We start from the raw sequence: 20,223 nt of genomic DNA on the forward strand, positions 1-20,223 counted from the left end.
AAAAATGAGAGGTAGAGTCAAGACAAATATCCCATTGTATGAAACAATCATTAAACCATATCATGGACACTCATCTGCATATAGGCTTAGAAATTTCACTAAGAAATTTCCAAGAAACCATCATTTGCATTAGGACATAAGTGAAATGTTTAAAGCTTTAAGAGGGTTGAATAAACTAAATTCTGATGGCACATTTACTCTTTCTCAGTAACACACAAAAATGGACAAATTTAACCCAAATTTAACAAATTTAAATTTAAAAATTTTAAATTAACAAAAATATTTTAAAAATTTAACAAGTGCATTGATGCAACAACGTATGCACCCATGAAAACTCAATTGTACGCAACAAGTGCAGTGACACAACAAGTACAATTGAGCAGTGATGCACTACATTATACTGTTATATCAGCATAATGATTAATATGCGAGTGACTGTGCCAAAATCTACAGCCCAGTGTTCGAAGGAATATTGTGAAAGAAAGAAAGGGAAGTTGGATAGAAATGTGAATCCAAATGAAATTCAACAAGAATATTTCGTCATGCCTGAGAGTTCTCAAACTGCACCCAAAAAAACTCGAGCTGAAATAATGAAGGAATATCGTGAACGGAAGAAAAGGAAATTAGAAATTCAAACTATTCCGAATAATAATGAAATTCAACCACAGAGTTCTACTATGCCTGATACTTGTCAACCACAGAGTTCTACTATGCCTGATACTTGTCAACCACAGAGTTCTACTGTGCCTGATACTTATCAGGAATCTAAAACTGGAGCAGAACGAATGAAGGAATATTGTGCATGAAAAAAAGAAAAATTAGAAATGGCTAATAATGAGATTCTTGATTACGTCCCTATAGTGTCTATACAAGCTGACAGTGAGTTTGAAAAACTAGTGTACAAAACCCATTTGGATTTAGTTGTAATGTTTCTGATCATTTATGGTTTCAATTAGGTTTGACACTATTTTCAAAAACTTCATATGAATTTCATTTACAAGAAGTGAGTACTTTCATGACGTGTCATACTTCATTAAAAGAGGGATGGATACCAACTATGGCCATGTCATATGGATTTATATATCCAACATATCCTATCATTTGCCTCCACTGGATGTTGTAACTGAGTGTTTGATATCACCACGATTACCCTTTGTGCAAATTCGTCGTTTACATTATGAACATAAACAATATGGGATCATTGGACAAGTAATAAATGTACCAGTTAACGTAAATACGATGGTTCATCAATTACCTAAAGAATTAGATGACAATTATGCCATTAATGTACATATAAAACGAAGACTCGTACATAAATCATCATATCTACAAGGATGTGTGCAGTAGAAAATAGTGAAAATATGGCTACGGTATTTGATAAATTCACCTCTGTATAAATTCTATGGCATAAAAGTGAGTGATGATTTCTTGGGGACAAATGATGATAGTGAACAGGAACATTCAGATGAAATTGTGAACCTGTCAACAATGATGATAAACTATTGATAATTCAATAACAAACATTATTATGGTCTGAAGGTAAATATTTATGTACAGCACTGGGTCAGAAATCATCTCCAACAAGTTTCATATTTGATATACATGCAGAAGAACTTTCTTTTCCAGCTGTATATTTGGGACATGCATGAAAATTTTAAAAATGGATTAATAATTACTCCCTTTATGATGGCATCGAGTGAAATTCGTAGATCTGATCATCGTGGAGTAACTCCCCAACGTTTGCCATATATGGCAATGAAAATTATGCGAATGCTTACCGCAGAAAATTTTCAAATTGCATTTAAATCAGTAGGAATAACAGCTAACATTACTCGTTCTATATTGGAATCGAAAGAATTTATAAAACAAGTCATTAGAGATTGCTCCAGAATTATGGCATTCACTAGAATTTCATGAATTAGTACAAGTTGTTTGATGGTCCAATAGTACATTTTTTAAAATTCTTACAAAAATAGGCAATGGTTAAACAAGTATGGATGAAATTTTCTGAGTCAAAATAGGACATAACCTTCAATCTCGTTATAAACAATATGTGAAAGATAAACATTTACCTAGTCAGTGTGTACCTATTAAAAAACGATCAACTAAGATTCCATTCAAGAACAATAGGAAATTAACATGTAAATGTACACAATTTCCTTTAGTATGTGCTTGTGCTTTCACTATACATAAATCTCAAGGAGGGACCTTCGACAAAGTTGTATATAATTATGAGAAAGATAATCAACGACAACTTGTATATGTGGCGTTATCTCAAGTGACCTCATTGCAAGGTTTGATCGAGATTCAGAAACGGGTACCCCTTCCAGACTGCTAGGATATGGCCGTGATTGACGGGTGCTGACTCCGCCCATTGTCACGTGATCTCCTTAATAGATGGAAGCAGCTGGCATGGCTGACACCGACTGCGTGCCAGGCGTGTCACCCGTGCTGGCATGCTGTAAAAAAGGTGCCGGTACGTCGTACCGTTGCGTACCGTCACAAAAAAAGCCCTGGATATAATTCAAAAATTCATAAACAAGAATTTGATGCCATATTCCATTGAAGGTGCAAAATTATTGGAAGAGCCACTGGATCTTTGATTTCTTTTATTATTGAAAATTATTTGTGCAGTCTTATTTTCATTCAGGTTGAGTCCATTATAATCCAGATACTCTGATGTTCTCTTATCTTGGCACTTACGTATTCATTACAGTAGTCTGCTGATTCCTGGTCTTCTGAATAAACAAAAATTTCATACCACCTGCACAGTGTCATAAGAAGGGGTCAAGTGCTGTAGTAAATAGTGTGGCAGACAAGATGTCTCTTTGTGAGACTTCTTTATTTACCTCATATGTAGCGCTCATGTTTTTGTTGTTCACTGTAATTTGTCTCTACTAAAGAATGTTTGTTGAAATGTTGAGGATATTTCCCTTTATGAAGAAATATTCCTGTAGAACTAACTGTGAGACAAGGATGGAAATGTTATCGTATGCAGTTTCCACACCTAAAAAAAAATGACACCTGCTTGTTATTTAGAGCTTATGTAGTATATCAAGTCTGGGTTTTGTAATTTAATAAACCTGAGGTTTATTAAATTACAACACCCAGACTTGATATACTACATTTAACTTTAATAAACCTAATTTAATTAATAAACTGTAAAATAATAAAATAATTTAAAACTGTAATTTAATAAACCTAAGGTTTATTAAATTAAAACACCCAGGAAATTTTTTTTTTGCAATGTCATGCAATATATTTGCAATATTTTCCATATTGCCCTCAAGAAAATTTATGGGACTACCAGACTTTTTTACAGATTCATTTTGTGTAATATCAAGATGATTAGATGCTGGAAGGCAAATTCAAGTGCTTAATATAGTGTTTGCTGCCAAAAATATATGTGTGATATTACTGCAGGAAGCCTAGAAATAGTAAAAAATAGTATTTGGGGGATTGAAAAACACCCAAAAGAGTGTACAGAGTGATCTCTGCACAGTTTGTTGGAATGTATATAGATTTTTTTTTAATTAAACAAATCTACCCACTAAAGCTCATTTTTATCATTTTTTCATGTTTTTGATTTGCATATCTATTAAAAGAAAGATTCCAGTCCTTTTAAAAATGATTTGGAATGAGAATATTTAAAATTAAGACTATGAATTCATCTTTTTTTTTTTTAAACAGTGTAAATTATGGATGATTTGTTGCTCTGGTCATTTCTTTGCATCCATCCGTACACTGAAAAACTGCAAAAACGTAACAAAGGAGAAACTGTTAAGAATGCATATGTGGAGTTACTTTGAGAATATCACTGTATTGACTGCAGAGTTTGACAAACTGACTGGAAACATGGTTTACACAAGAATAGATTTTAGAAAATTCACTCATTTTTTTCCTAATAACATATTTACTGTTTCTAGACTTTCTCAGTGGAGTATTTTCAACTTTTGGTGAATTTCATGGAGTTCATCCATTATGTCTTACAATAATGTTGCAACCCTGCTGAAATATTTTTGGTTTTTCAATTTCAAAATACTTCCTCAATAAGTATAGATTAATGTCCTTAAACTACTCTGGAAAAATAATGCTGTTCAACAATTATGAAAAAATTTGAACATGTATACATACAGTATCAGTCCTGGCAAACTAAGAAAGTAGGATACAAAACATTAGAAAGAAAAAAAGAAGCTTTCTGTATATAGACCAGTTGTATAAATTAGGCAACTTCCTGTGTTGATGTTATAATTGAAGGAATTCAACAATTTGTTTAACCTTTGTTGGTAGGTTAGTGGTATTTCAATTCTCTTACTTGGAAAGGCTTGGTTTGAAATGCAACAATACAAGGAACCTTGATTTAGCCATTTTCAGTTGTCATCACAAGGATTGCCCAAATTTTTTTTCATTCTGCCCCCTCTCTGGGAAAGATAAGTTGGCCTTAGAACAAATGCAATTTATAGACATGGCACACTGATACCTCATGGCCTGACACTGTCACTGATTGCTTAATAAAAAAAGTTTCAGATTACTTGCATGTTTATAAAATTTTATTTCACTATTCTAAAAATCTTGGGTTTGTGCATTGGCATTTGCTGAAGCAGCTAATTTAGTTAAGAAATTCAGTTTGCAGATCAAATCCATATGATCTGCTTTCTGTTACAATTTCTGTAGCATAGGGAGTTTGTCATTGTCCTTCTACTGTAGAAATAATCTAATTTCAAATTTCATTTCTGATGAGAGTAACCTTTTCTTGGCTTTATTCCAAGTTTATAAATTAGTCCACATGAACATTGCATGATATATTCCTGCTGCAGACAGGCAAATTAATGTGAACCCAAAATGATAAGTTGTAACTGTGTTTATATATAATTGTTTAAAATGTTATGATTGTATAAAAATTATATAAATACACCATTAATAATGTTTTGCAGCTGACTAGTGTAAATTTTTGGTCTGTATTTTAGAGTACAAATGGAATATAAATTGAAAATTCTGTTTGAATCACAATTAGAGATATGTAAAAAACTCAATTTTATTAGCAGCTGTTTAATAAATTAATTTTTTTGAATAGTTTGTGTTAAATTACAGATTGGTATACCATAGTCTGTCTACTATTATGGAGACAGAAGTACAGATTTCCTTATCCTGTGGGATGTGACCTACCAGTGGGCTGACCCCATATAGAAATTTTGAAAATAACCTGGTCTTCTAAATAATAATGTAAATTTATATAATTTTCAAGTGTTTTTCATATACACAGTTGCACTTTGAAGACTTAGATTTTAATAATTGTTTTCTTTAAATAAAACAGGTAAAGAGCGTAGATGTTGTGAGAGCTTTCATTTCCAGAATTCGTGAAATCCAGCCTTACTTAAATGTAATTGTAGAAGACAGATTTGGTGATGCTCTTAAAGAAGCCTCCATAGTTGATGAGAAAATTGCATCTGGAGAATTATCAGAAACAGAAATAGCTAGTCAGTTTCCATTTTTTGGAGTTCCATTTACAACTAAAGAAGCAATTGCAGTGAAAGGTAATCAAGATTATTATATATATATATATATATACTTTTTTTTTTTTCCTCAGCCAAAAAAAAAAATAATAAAATAAAATAATAAAACAAAACAGAATATTCAGATTATTCCCATTTCCATGGGGTGACCATCAAATTCTGCTTTGAATTTAGTCAGATTTTCTGCCTCTGCCATATTGAAAGACGACTTATTCCATTATTCAGCAATCCACTGTCCATATATATATATTATTCTTTTGTAATATGATAATTCATGTTGTATTTTATTTTTAATATGCTTTTATAGTAGTTTTACTTAATTTATTTCTATCTCTAGCTTTTACTGTTGTCCCAGTAGCTGTTTTAGCAATGCATGGGTACGAACAGAGTACATATTGTTATTTCTTTTTTGTATTATCATTCTATTGTGGTTTATTCCGTCTTTGTTCATTTTCTTAATTACAGGTATTTTCTACACATAGGTATTATAGTTAATACATTACAGGTCTTTAAGCTAGCCTAATCTCGGTTATCTTAATTTTCCCATATATATATATATATGGAGAAAATTGAATAAAAAGAAGAGTTCAAAAGGTTTAGTATGTATAAAGTTTCAACAGTACTGTAGTAATGTGTATTGGTTGTATTTGAGAAGACAGAAATATTTGTTGATATCGGACTTTACTTTATGTGATTTTAATATTCATGAAATACATAAGAAGAAAAATTTTCCATTGGGATTTAATTGTTCCAAAGAATAGAAGTTGAAAGGAGAAACGAAAAATAAAAGTTAATTTTTGAGTTTGGAATTAAACTGTGAAAAATGGACTGATGCACATTTACAGACTGGTTTTGAAAAAAAAGGGTTAGAATTACAGATGCTAATTCAATTACTATATTTTACTGTTATGCTTAATTAAAAAAAAAATTTTTGTGAATATATTTCCTTTTCTTTAGCATTCACTTTTTTTTTTTTTTTTTTTTTAATTTAGGTATGCTCTTTACTTCAGGTCTTGTATTACGAAAAGGAATGAGGGCAACTGAAGATGCTGTTACAGTTAATTTGCTTAGGAAAGCAGGAGGAATTCCCCTTGCAATAACAAATATCAGTGAATTGTGCATGTGGTGGGAATCAAGTAATAACATATATGGTCGTTCAAATAATCCATATGATACTACCAGGATTGTAGGAGGAAGTAGTGGTATGTATAAATCATTGAGAATATTTAATATTTGTCATGACCCAAAAAAAAGTAAATGTACAGCAATCCTTCCCCAACTACAAATTCAACACAGTTTTATATTTGTTTATACAGTATACTCTCGATTTTCTGGGATAGATGGTAAAAAAAAATTCCCAGATAATTGATTTCCCAGTTAATCCAAACAGTAAGTTCCTGACATACATAAGAGATATGTTCCAGGACTTCTTACATAAGTCGAGTTTTACGTAACCCCGGAATGACTAAAAAATATTGCTACTATATCCCTGATATGTCAAAATTACAAAAACCACATATTCTCAGAAGAATGAAAAAAAATATATATATGTATATTATATGTGTATATATATATATATTTTTAATTAGTTTAATTAAAAACTTTATCTGGGGACAGTGGTGAAGTAGCCAGAGTGGCACATAAGAAAAGAAAACATAAAAGGAAAAAAAAAATGCATGTTATTGTACTGTAAAAACTGATATGTATTTTGTAGCCTTGGTTATTATAGTTGACTTTATTGGTGCCGATCGCTTCACTGCTTCTCGTATTCTGTCTTTCTCCATTTTTGTGTTCACCATTGTCACTGAAAAATCTGAATTCCACACAATACTTGTTAATGTTTGGCCATTTTCATACATCCTTATTATTTTAATTTTCTGATCCATCTCGATCACTTTCCTTTTCCTGATAGATTTACTAGTACCGCTGTCACTTATTCTCTTAGTGGGCACTATGATAACGGTTAAAATGAAATTTTCTGTAAAGAACTTCATAGGGTTAAGGCAGAAAGACTTATCACCCCACACAAAATATATTGGGAATCAGACTGTTAGATAAGAAGAGAAACACATGGATTAGGCAGCAAATTCAAGTAAAGGACATTCTTATCAAAACTAAAGAACTAAAATGGTCTTGGGCAGGACACATGGCTCGAAGACATGATGACAGATGGACTAGGAAAACAACAGAATGGTACTGAAGAGGAGCTAGAAGAAAACATGGAAGACAATGACGGAGATGGACAGATGACATCCATGAGTTTGTGGGTAGTAAATGGATGGCCATCGCACAAAACAGAAGGAACTGGAAAGTTGCTGGAGAGGCCTTCATCCTGCAGTGGATTGAAAATGGCTGATGATGATGATGATCATCATCATCATCATCATCCCACGCGAGCTCACATTTCTGGAGGTCACTGCCATAAAACAATTTTCACTTTCCAAGTTATTGGGCTTTTCTGTTAGTGCAATTCATTATAAACGGGTAGTAAATTCAATCTTATTTCATTTGCGATAATACCAATAGATGGAATTCTGTGCGTTTTTAAGTTATTATAGTGAAAAGTGTCCCCCCCTTCACTCAAATATTCAGTCATATAAAAAAAAAATAGAAATAATTTAATGTAAGTCGGAGACTTACTGTATCGAAAAATGTTCAGCAACCTACGTAAAAAGTATGGCGATAGATAAAAAAAGAAAAAACTTATCACAAGAAAAATATACTCGCGTATATTGGACATGCATATATTTTTTACAATGTCGATATTAAATCTAATAGCTTCCCCTTATTTTTTACAATGTTGTGGGTGGTTTGGTCACCAACATTATAATGGTTCATTAGATATTTAATGGATGCACCGTTTTCAAACTTTTGAATAATTTCAAGTTTTTGTTTAATTGAAAGCACAACTCTTGAGTTTATCCATCATTTTTGAGATTTCTAAACAGAAAAAAAAAATTCCGACATCCCTGACATAAATAACGAAACAAATTTGTCCTTTTGCAGTGCAACTGAACAAAACAATCGACGTGATGCACTAAAACAAACTAAACATTTGGTCTCTCTCTCTCTTTTTTTTTTTTCTTTTTTTTTTTCAGCAGCTGGTGTGAAGACATCGGGGTTTGCAAGATAATAGGTACATTCATCTTCCAATGACGACTTATAATGCTGCTTCTTGTCACTTATTTACGACTTTCCAAAACATCTTTTTATGCCTATTCTAATTATTACCTGAATTTTATGATTTCTGGTTGATTTCTTTTTTTTTTTTTTTTTTAATTTGGAGTCTTGAAGTTTCCCAGTAAATCGAGAGTCTGCTGTATTTATATTTTACATTCTGTGCATGAATGTATGTGCACAATTCAACCCATTCTCTTGTCTTATTATGGGTGATTTCAATTTGCCTCTAATTGATTGGAGTAAATGGGAAGGAAACTAGACATGGGAAACAAAATTTTTAAATCAACTAAATGACTGTTATTTGTATCAACATGTCAGGGAAAGTACTAGAGAAAAGAATATCCTAGACTTCATCACCCATGAATCAGATGACATAACAGGGCTGACAGTAGAGGAACCAGTAGCAGGGAGTGATCACGGAGTTCTACAGTGGATGATAATGAGATAGGTAGGAGCAGTAAAAGGCAAAAGAATGGGTTTTAATTTCAGAAAAGGAAATTACGATGCCTTAAGGTACTACATGGCCGCTATTAACTGGGTAGATATCGCGCAGAGAATGAAAACATTTGAACTGTGGTATGCTTTTAAAACATTAATCACAGATGCCTTGAATGCGTATTTACCATTAAAAAAAAATACTCCACGAGGAGGGTTCCAAGTTGGATGAATAGTGAAGTTGCCACATTACTTGAGCAGAAAAAGGTGGCATGGAAAGGTTACAGAGCAATAAAAAGTACTGAAGCCTATAACAGCTACAAGATGATCTGTAATAGAGCCACAGAAAAGGTTCAACAGGCAAAGGCAGTTTATGAGAAAGCACTAGCAAACAGAGCAAAGAGGGGAGATAAAGAATTCTTCACATATATAAATGCCAAGAAGAGCAGTACAAACCAGATCAGACCTTCACGTAAGGGAAAGAGGATAGTATTAAATACACCAGCTGCCGTTGCAGATGAGCTCAACAGTTATTTTGCATTAATATTTACCAATGAAAAACCTTTTGTGGCAATGGGAAATTGTGGGAGCAAAGTTTAAAAATATGTAATTAATGATATTGAAATTTCGCAAGATTATTTAATGAAAAAACTTTCGAGCCTACAGGCCAGTAAGGCTCCTGGAGTTGATGGAATATACCCTATAATCTTAAGGGAGGTGACAAGTGAGTGCATTGAACCATTGAGGCTAATTATGCAAGCATCACTAGACTCTGGGGAGATTCCCTTGGATTGGAAAAGTGCCAATGTATCTCCCATACATAAGGGTGACTCTAAGAGTGAAATGGGAAATTATCGACCTGTCAGTCTGACTTCAGTGGTAGGGAAAATCATGGAGGCAATGATCAAGGGTGGAATTCAGGATCATTTGGATCAAATTGAAATTCTCAAGGATACTCAGCATGGTTTTGTAAAGGGAAAATTATGTTTAACAAATCTGGTTCGCTATTTTGAAAGGGTCTCTCACAAGCTGGATTTAGGGAATAATTTCGACATTGTTTATTTAGATTTCAGCAAAGCTTTTGACTCAGTCCCGCGTGAGTGGTTGCTTTTATAAGCTGGAACAGGTTGGAATCACTGGGAAAATCCTTAAATGGATAGCAGGATGTCTTCAGGGCAGGAGGCAGAGGGTTGTGATAAATGGCTATTCCTCAGATTGGGTTGATGTAAGAAGTGGGGTTCCCCAAGGATCAGTATTAGGACCACTGTTATTTTTAATTTTCATAAACGATATCGATGAAGGGATAGAGGACGTGATGTATAAATTTGCAGATGATGTTAAAATTGGTAGGGTAGTTAATAATCACTGTCAAGCTGAGCTTCTTCAGAAAGACCTAGATAGACTTCAGGAATGGTCGGAAAAATGGCAGCTATGCTTTAAATCCAACGAAGTGTAAAGTATTACACCTGGGAAACAGTAATCCCAAAATAACTTATTCACTTGGTGGAGTTCAACTAAACCCAGTACTGGAGGAAAGGGACTTGGGCGTTACAATATGGTCAGACATGAAATTCTCTGAGCATTGTAAACAGGTTGCAAGGAAGGCCCATGGTGTCCTATCTCTACTTTTGCAAGTAGAGATAGGGACATGATAATCCCATTATATAAGGCTTTTGTTAGACCACACTTGGAATACTGTGTTCAGGTATGGAGACCGCACCTAAAGTAAGACATTGAGCTTCTTGAAAGGGTGCAAAGATGGGTAACTCGCCTGGTGAGATCGGCAAAAGGGTGTCCTTGTGAAGAAAGACTTTGAATATGTGGGTTGCAGAGTTTGGAAACTAGACACCTTATAGAGAATTTTTGATTGAGGTGTTTAAGGCTCTGAGAGGCTTCAGTAAAATGAATGAGGACGAAATTTTCAAGATTATAAATGATGCTAGAACCTGGGAACATAAATTCAAGTTACGGGGGGGAAACGTTTAGATTGGACTGCAGGAAGTTTTATTTTAGCCAGCAAGTTATAAATTACTGGAATAAGTTGCCTACATGGTGGGTGGTAGAGTCTGACAGTTTGGGGAAATTCAAAGGTCATCTGGATAGTACCTTCGGGTTAGGGAAGTGCATAGGATGATAGGTTTAATTTCCTTTTCTTTTATTAATTATTATTATTTATTTATTTCATTTATTTTTTTTATCATTGTTTTATTCAGTTTTTTTTTTTTTTTTTTTTTGCTGGTGCATAAGCCATAGGCTTTCTTGCACGATGCAGCCATTACTAATACTAACAAAAGAACACAACAGTTATTGCTTTAACCATCAGCGTGGGCAGTGCAGTGGAAGGACATTTGTTTATGCTCCAGACTTCTGTCACTTGAATCATACCTAGGGTTAAAAGACATGGCAAACAAAGTGTGAATGCCATTGAACTGAACAGAGTTTTCTTCTAATCTTGTAGCACACCAAGGTGCTGGAACAAATAGTTTAGGAATCCCTGCAGTCTATCTTCTCAATGATGTGCTGTTATCGGTATCATATATTTACTGTGTTATTTTCTCTCTCTGTAGATTTTTGTGTTTTTAATTAAAATTTGTTTTTCCCAGAGATATTTTGAACTTGTTTTTGTAATATTTTGAAAATTACTGGGTTTTGCAGTGTCAAATGAAGGTTCAGAGGATAGTGACACTTTGTGTGTATGTATGTGTATTTCCTTATCTTTGTTTTTTTTTTTTATTGTGTTGTCAGTGTTATTATTATTATGTTATATAATATGTAACATTTTATATTATTTTATTGACCTATTTATTGTTTTTTCCCCTTTTTTTAACTCTTTGTTTTCTATGGGATCTTAGTCTTGCAAACAAAGTTTTGCCAAACTTGGTACTTTTCAGGAATGTATCCACCGCAGTTGGTGAAGGATTCCTGTATTACATCATAGTTAACAAGTAAAATTATTTTAATGGCTTATTTTTATGATACTAGATTTTAAAAAATCTTGTAGACCTGGAAAGTGGTTGCTACTTATCTTGTATGATATGACTGAAAATATAGAATAAGATATGTATACCAAATGAAATACAAGAGGAAATTGTGCTTGTTTGTCTGTTTTTGAGGGATTTGTTTGTTTCTTTCTTTCTATATATTTCTGTAAATAAAGGAGCAAGGCAGTTGAGCCACTGATTTTTGATAGTAGAAGGCACCATTGAACATGAAATATCTGTAGCATACCTTCCAGCTCTCTGGATTTAAACAGAAACTCCTATCTTTTTTTTAACTTGTTTTGACACTATCACGACAGAATTTTTCTCAGTATTTTTCATGAAAAAGTATTAAATTATGGCTTCACTATTAAATATGAAATTTTTTAAAAACTCTACAAATTTCTGCTTTTTTTTGTTAATGTACTGGTCATCAGGTGTTGCTAGTCTGCTGTGTAAAATATATAGAATATGCAAAACAGCATGTCTTGTTCTTTGTGTTACATGTAGTGTTTGCTGTATTTTGTGTGTGTGGTGGTGCAAAGCTGATTGACTCTGTCCTTCATTAAGAGATACCAAAGAAATATGACATGACTTTTTCACAAGATTTTCCATGTATTATAAAATCTAGAAAATGGAGGACCTTTCTGTTGTCTGATCTTTGATCATCTAGTGTTTATGTGTGGCTACACTTCTTGGATTGTCCTCCATCTCATGTATCAAAGAGGGGGGTTACAGTTTGCCATTTAGCTCCAGGCTCTGATATAATCTCCTTCATGTATGAGCTTGGCTAAGGTCGTAAGAATTTCAGCAAGTCTTTCTACGTATCGCAGTAAACTATGCTTTACATGTTAATACTTCATGAAATTTATTTATTGGTCCCAATTTAAAGAATTTTTATACTGAAGTTTTCAGTAATTTTATATAGAATTTGAATTTATAGTTTAACGTGTATTTTAAATTGATTTTTTTTTTAAGAATCAGCAGAATTAATTAATTGGAATTTGATCTAATATACAGGGTGATCTAATATACAGGAGGAACCTGCCTCAAAATACTGTAGGAATGTGTTCTTCAGCCCAAAAGGAAAAAATTTGCATATAAACATGGGTCCAGAAATGTCTCCTTTATAAATATATGTAAAAATCGAATGTTTGTAAGGTTAATCAACATCACCAGGGGTGGGCCATACCGAAGGTGCAAGGGGTGCACTGTACCTGGGTGCCAACGTTCAAGGGGCACCTGAAAATCTGAAACTTTCATACACATACAAAGAAAATTTTAAAGGGAGCGCCAAATTTCAATTGGCACCTGAGAGCCAAATCGCAATTGGCACCCAGGCACCACATACCCTAGGAATGTCTCTAAATAACATTACAACTCGCTCTTGACAAGAACGAGCAACCTCAATACAAATTTCAGCATATGCAGTAGAGATGTGATTGCATTCTCCAACATTCTTGAGTTGTTTCAAATTTGACCCATAGCATCCATGATTTGTTGAAAAAGTGCATCTGGATTGTTGAGATTTTTTGCATATGTTAGTGCTTCGTATGCCCCCAAAGAAAATAATCCAGTGTATTTTAATCTGGAGATCATGTTGGCCAGGAATGTCTTTTGTTAGTAATGCTAAGATTTCCTTTTAACCAAATTTAACTTGTCATTCATAATTTACTTAAATGCCTTACTAACAGTTATAAGAGAATACTTTAGTGGGCTAATTAATTTTTAACTTAATTTTTACAAATTATTTATAATACAACTAAATTTATATATATATATTTTTCATATACTTTGATGTGTGCATTTCCAAGGTCCTTATAATAAGATATTCAAATAAGATATTTTGTTAATGGATCATTCTTCTTTTCAGGAGGAGAAGGTGCTCTTTTGGCATCAGCAGGTTCTGTTATTGGGATTGGATCAGATGTTGGTGGAAGTATACGTATTCCTTCATTTTTCAATGGGATATTTGGTCATAAGCCATCCAGAGGTGAGTTATATATTGTGGTATGTTGTGCCAAGACTGTTGCATTTAACTCTGGTTCACTTACTCAAGGTTCCATATTGTTCACTGTAAAAATTTTAAAAGATAAAATATATGTTATAGTACAGAAAGAAACTCATTTCACAATTAAATGTGTTAACTTATGCTATTTTCCTAATTTCATACTGCTATTTGACAGTATAGTTTTTGCATGTTAAGTTTATAAAAAATATAAACTTAACATGCATTTCACAACACCTGATATGAGATTAAACAAATTAGTTAATGTATGCAGTGCTTTACATTTTAGGCACATCAGCAAATAGCAATAACACAAGATTTATTTTAAAAAAAGCAATGACTTTTATGCAAGAATTGAGAGCATTTAATTTCTACACATCCACCATATTGCCAATACATTCCTCCAATCAACACATGGCAACAAACGTGTATCTACTGCTTCAGCTACAATATGTAGTGCATGGATGGCCTGTGTGATATATATGAAAAAATAATAGTAATAATTGTCACATTTCCATTGGTCTGATTTTAGTAAAATTTGAGAAGCTTGACAAATTATAAAAGAACCAAATGTAAAATTTATTAAAAAATCCATCCATTGAAAGTTCTGTTATTTAAGCGTGGACAGACAGACAAAGAAATAATAATTGCTGGATTTCTATTGGTGCAATGTTAATTAAATTTGGGATGACTCAACGGGTCTTCTAAGAGAACTAAATATAAAATTTTATCAAAATACATCCACTGGAAGTAGTTATTATGGATGGACAAAGAAATAATAATTTCCAGATTTCTATTTGTCTGATTTTTATGAAATTTGGGATGACTTGACAAATATTTCTAAACAAGCCAAGTATAAAATCTTATGAAAATCCTTCCATTAGAAGTTAAGTTGTTATATGCAGGTGGATGTACATAGTGAAGATCACCAGGCACTTTACACATATATGCTATTATGATTAAAACTGGAGGAGTAAGCTCAATGCTGATGGAATTCTTCCTCTTGCTCAGACTACACTCAAGGGGACATAAATTCAAATTAAGGAAGGATGGTTGCGGGTCACATGTGCAGAAATTTGCTTCAGCCTGCGTGTTGGTTGTTTGTTGAAACAAACATCTGGTGTTGTTGAGGTGGGTAATTTGAATAAATTCAAGGAAGAGAAGAACTAGATAAACTGCTAGATGGGATGGACAGGTGAAATGAGAAGTGTTGACTTTTTTTTTTTTTTTTGGCTAATGCTGTATAAGCTTGTTTTCTTGCATCATTTGCTACTACTACTACTACTAATAATAATAATGGCCTCCACCAGTACTAGTAATAATTATAATGATCTCCACCAATAATGATGATGACCTCCATCAAGATCACATAGGTAAAATGGCTTCCAATGCATGGCTCACAAGTGGGACACTCTTCCCCAAGACTGAAGGATTCATTCTCGCCATCCAAGATAACACCAGAAACTATAGAAAATACATCACTGAGGAGACAGGAGTGTCCTCTGACACAACAACTATGCCTCAGAAACAATCCACATCACTGCAGGATGCAAGGTGATCACCCAAATGGAGTACACTCGCAGACACAACCAGGTAGCCAGGATAATACATCAGAAGCTAGAGAGGAAATACCAGTTGAAAGAAAGAAAATGTACCGTATTACAAGAATGAACCCCAGGCAGTACTAGAGACCTCAAACCACAAGCTGTACTGAGACCATGCCATAATAACAGACAAGAAAATCCCAAACAACAGACCAGACATAACCCTTGTCAACAAGAAGGAAAACGCTGCCTATCTGATTGATATAGTGGTGCCCAGCACTTGCAACTTCTAGAAAACCCATGGGGAAAAGATCAGGAAGTACACTAACCTAAGACAGGAGATCAAAGAGATGTGCCATATACAACACGTAATGACCATCACGATCATCATGTCAACCATCGTTATGTTGCCAAAGACCCTACATAACAGCCTAGCAGCAATAGGTCTCCCAGGAATTCCTGACTGTGACTTTCAGGAATTCTGCAAGGAATTCCTGAAAGTCACAATCATGAACACTTGTAGGATAGTCAGAGTTCTTCGACCAACAGTAACACCAGACCTAACAACCATCCTGTGTACTTGGTAGCAGTACCCATCATGGGATGGAACCCCCCTCCCCAATCAGGGAGAAATAATATAAGTGCAACAATAATAATAATAACTGTATGGGGGCTACAATAGAACTAATTAATAATTGGTGAAACATTTCTGGATTCTATGTTAAATCCTATATTATGCATAATGAAAAAAATTTTAGTAATGAAATCTGTTTTTTTATTATTTAAAATAAAATGAATGAACTACATTTTCAATATTTTTATTCTCCTAGGTGTTGTTTCTAATCAGGGTTTACTCCCACCAGCAGAAGGTGACATTGATAATCTCTTGGGAACTGGTCCCATGTGTCGATATGCTGTTGACTTGATACCCTTGTTCAAAATTTTAGCTGGAGATAAAGTTTCAAAACTGAAACTTGATAAGTTTGTAAGTATCCAGAGAAATTAGTTATTTTAGATATGCAGTAAACTGTAATTATCTCTGTGCAGATTATCTCTACATGCTTTTAAAAAAAAAAAAAAATATTTTTTTTCATTACTTCATGAATTTATTGGAGGCTTATGAAACAGTACATTGCCAATAAACTGAAATAAACTTTCATTTATCTCATGTATTTTTCTTGTTTTGGGTTTTCACAATTTTTACATTTTATAGTTCCTTCCAGATAACAGATGATAAAATTACCAGTGCATTTCTCAGTTTTTCTCAATTATCATTACTTGTCAAATCAAAAGTTTCAAAAATTGCATACTGTCACAAGTACTTATGATTTTTCTCCCATTCTTTCCATTTACTACAGCTGGGCTGTAAACCAATCAATCGCAATATTGGCAAAGCATTTATTGGTCGATCATGGTTGTATTATACCACCAAATTACAGCAGTTAATGATCCTGATTTAAGTTTTGGGCTATCCCACATATAGAGATAACATCAGTAATCACAATCAGTAGAATAAAATACAATTTATACCAGTGTCATACTCTGATCACAGGACTCAATAAATGCAAACAGGAATACCACGTGGTCGATAATGAGCCATGTTCAGACACTTGTAGCTTTTATTCAACTTGTTTAGAAATTTTTCTGAGTGGTTTCTTAAATAAAGCGGACCTTCGTTTTAATGATATATATTGATCGAGTATCCGATTACTATTTCCTTTATAAATTTTCCCCCAAAAAACCCACCGTTGCACCACCGGGGTACCTGCCCACCCACAGAAGAGAAGCCAACAAGCTTTGAAACAGTGCCATCTGGGTGGTGGTATCTGCTGAGAATAAATAACAGTAGTCTTCTCCACTGATGAAGTGTTATTTATTCGAGGTAGTACAATACCATGGCAACTCGTTGTGAAGGCATTCACAATATGAGATATAACCAAAACAATGCCAATTTAATTAATTAATTAATTTAACTACTTTGGTGGATGGTTACGTTAAAATGATGCTTTTGCACTAACCTACATGTTAGACATACGTACATTTAATACAAATTATACAGGTGGAGATGGACATAGGTCCGGGTGCCACCATAGACATATACATATATGTCCTTTCTGTATTGTATGTCTGTGTCAGTAGCACAGTGGTATCATCACAGTCTTCCCACATCGGGCAGAAAAGATTCAAATCCCATCAATGATGCAAGAAACTTTTATGGGCTTTTTTTCACTCTGTGGCTGAGTTAGTCGGTTTCGGGTGTAGACAGCAAGGTTTCTTCTTCAGAAACTGGGATTTTTCTTTCAGCAAAACAGGCAGATCGACCAGAGAACATATACAATTTACAGAAACAATACAGGGTATATAAAATAACTTTCCGGTTGACCCTAATGTAATTTTTTTTTTTTTTTTTGTCGTTTCTGTATACCGTATTTCCCCATGTATAAGACGCAGCTTAATTTTGGGGCCCGAAAAAATGTATTACATAAAGTTATTGAACTCAAGTTTTATTCATCATAAAATTCATACAACTCCTCATCCCTGTCAAAACTCCCATCCATTAGCTTGTCCTCATCTGTGTCTGATGACGAATCACTGTCTTCATATATTGCCTAGTCCTCAGTTCCATCTATGGCATTTGAATTGCCACACTTCTTAAATGACTTGACAATGATCTCAATCTTGATATTATCCCAAGATCTTTTCACCCAGGTACAAACTTCTCCTATAGTTAGTTTCTTCACTCTTCCTGCTGGTGTCAAATTGTCCCCAGAAGACTTCATCCATTGGTTCCATTCGTCTCTCGTGGCAGCTTTGAAGGGTTTGTTAATGCTGACATCAAGTGGTTGGAGCTGGGATGTCAGGCCTCCAGGTATGACGGCAAGTTTTGTTTTTTGCTCTGCAGCAATCTTCTTTGTGTTTTTTGTTATGTGTGCCCTGAACTGATCAAGCACCAATAGGGCAGGTTTGCGTAAGAGCCCACCTGGTCTCCTGCTCCAAACTTTCTCAAACCAGATCTTCATCCCATCCTGATCCATCCAACCCTTGTCATGAACATGGACAATCACTCCTCGAGGAATATTTTCTTTTGGCATTGTTTTGCATTTGAAAATCAGCATAGGAGGCAGCTTGGTTCCGTCGGCACAACAACAAGCTAGAACAACTGTATAATGGCTCTTTTCATGTCCACTTGTCTTCACAGTTACAGTTTTCACCCCTTTCTTATCAACTGTTCTGTTGCTTGGGACATCAAATTGAGGGGGGGGGGACTTCGTCCATATTTGCAATCTGTCCCAACTCAAACTGATGTCTTCCGACATTGAATGACAAAACGATGAAATTCAAGGACCTTCTGTGCTCATAGCTTTCAGGCATCTTTTGGGCAAGTCTGGTGCGTGTATGCATGCTAGTCCATTCCGTTTCGTGAACCTGAAGCACCAATTGTGTCCTCCTTTGAAATCAGTAACTTCTTTTTCATCAGCAATTCTTCTTGCCTCATGCTTGAACCATCTTTGGCCGATCGGGCTAGCCGGGTAGTTAAAATGCCTGCCTGGCAACCTGAAGGTCGCGGGTTTGAATCCTGCCTCGGGCTTGGATCAAAGTACTGCAAAAACCTTGGGAGGTGCATTATGGCCACAGAAGCCGATGCACCAACAACTACAAAAAAAAAAAAAAAAACATCTTTGTGGACACAGGAATTCCAATTGCCCTTTGCTCTTCGATCCATATCTTCAATTCCCTCTCTAAATCAGGCCATTTTGCTGACTTGCCTCTCATGGCCTTCTTCTGCCGTGGCATTTTCAGTAGGGTTTCTTCTTCCCGTAGCCAGTCTCGGATTGTTTTCTCAGTTGGAGGAGGACCAAACTTATGTTCAGCAGCACGATTTCCATTCACTTTTGCAAACTGGATCACTTTTAACTTGAATTTAGCACTGTATGAAAATCTTTTCTGAACCATTTCTGGGCAGAACGTGGCAAAACGTAACCTAATATACTGGTAACAAGTGCGAAACAATGAGCGCAAAGACAACAAGCATGAAATACAAGTAAAAAAATCTACAACCTCTATAAGACGCACCCAGTTTTCAGACCCCAAATTTTTCGAAAAAGGGTGTGTCTTATACATGGGGAAATACAGTACATTGTATTCTCTATAAATCAAATTCTGCATCCCTTATATATGAGTAACACCATTTCTCTGATATCCCGACAATGTCTTGACCAGCACTTCAAATTCATAAAATTTATTTACTATGCTCCTAGCATTGGTGTACATCCATCTGTTCTTACTGTTTCACGATGACTCACAGCAGGCCGTAAAATCCCCAGCACCTTGCTTTTCAGACTGCTGCATTTTCCAATAGAAGCAGTGCAAAAATCGCCTACACCTCTGCCTGCTGCTATTGTTAATATATTAGTTTGTGTATTCCCCCAAGCTAGCAGTTTTCCAGCCACCTAACACTGCCTCGATAGCATCAGCAAATATTTTTGCTGATGCTATAGAGTTGTTAACAAGTACAGACCACACTAAGAAAAAATTCTATCCCCATTAGTCTTGTACATTCCCTC

General features: G+C 34.5%; 1 protein-coding gene across 1 annotated transcript in view; it reads left to right on the forward strand.

Annotated features, from left to right (window-relative positions):
- The window catches only part of LOC150081287 (fatty-acid amide hydrolase 2-like), a 62,447-nt gene that overhangs the window by 14,415 nt on the left and 27,809 nt on the right, over positions 1 to 20,223 (forward strand). The window contains exons 2-5 of the mRNA XM_090379072.1: positions 5,315 to 5,534; positions 6,506 to 6,715; positions 13,980 to 14,099; positions 16,489 to 16,643. Of these exons, the coding sequence (XP_090235198.1) occupies positions 5,315 to 5,534; positions 6,506 to 6,715; positions 13,980 to 14,099; positions 16,489 to 16,643 (705 nt within the window). The remainder of the gene's footprint in view (positions 1 to 5,314; positions 5,535 to 6,505; positions 6,716 to 13,979; positions 14,100 to 16,488; positions 16,644 to 20,223) is intronic.

This window comes from Mastigoproctus giganteus, chromosome 8 (assembly GCF_048544385.1).
Source record: "Mastigoproctus giganteus isolate SK-2022 chromosome 8, ASM4854438v1, whole genome shotgun sequence".
In the NCBI taxonomy this organism is placed as follows: Eukaryota; Metazoa; Arthropoda; class Arachnida; order Uropygi; family Thelyphonidae; genus Mastigoproctus; species Mastigoproctus giganteus.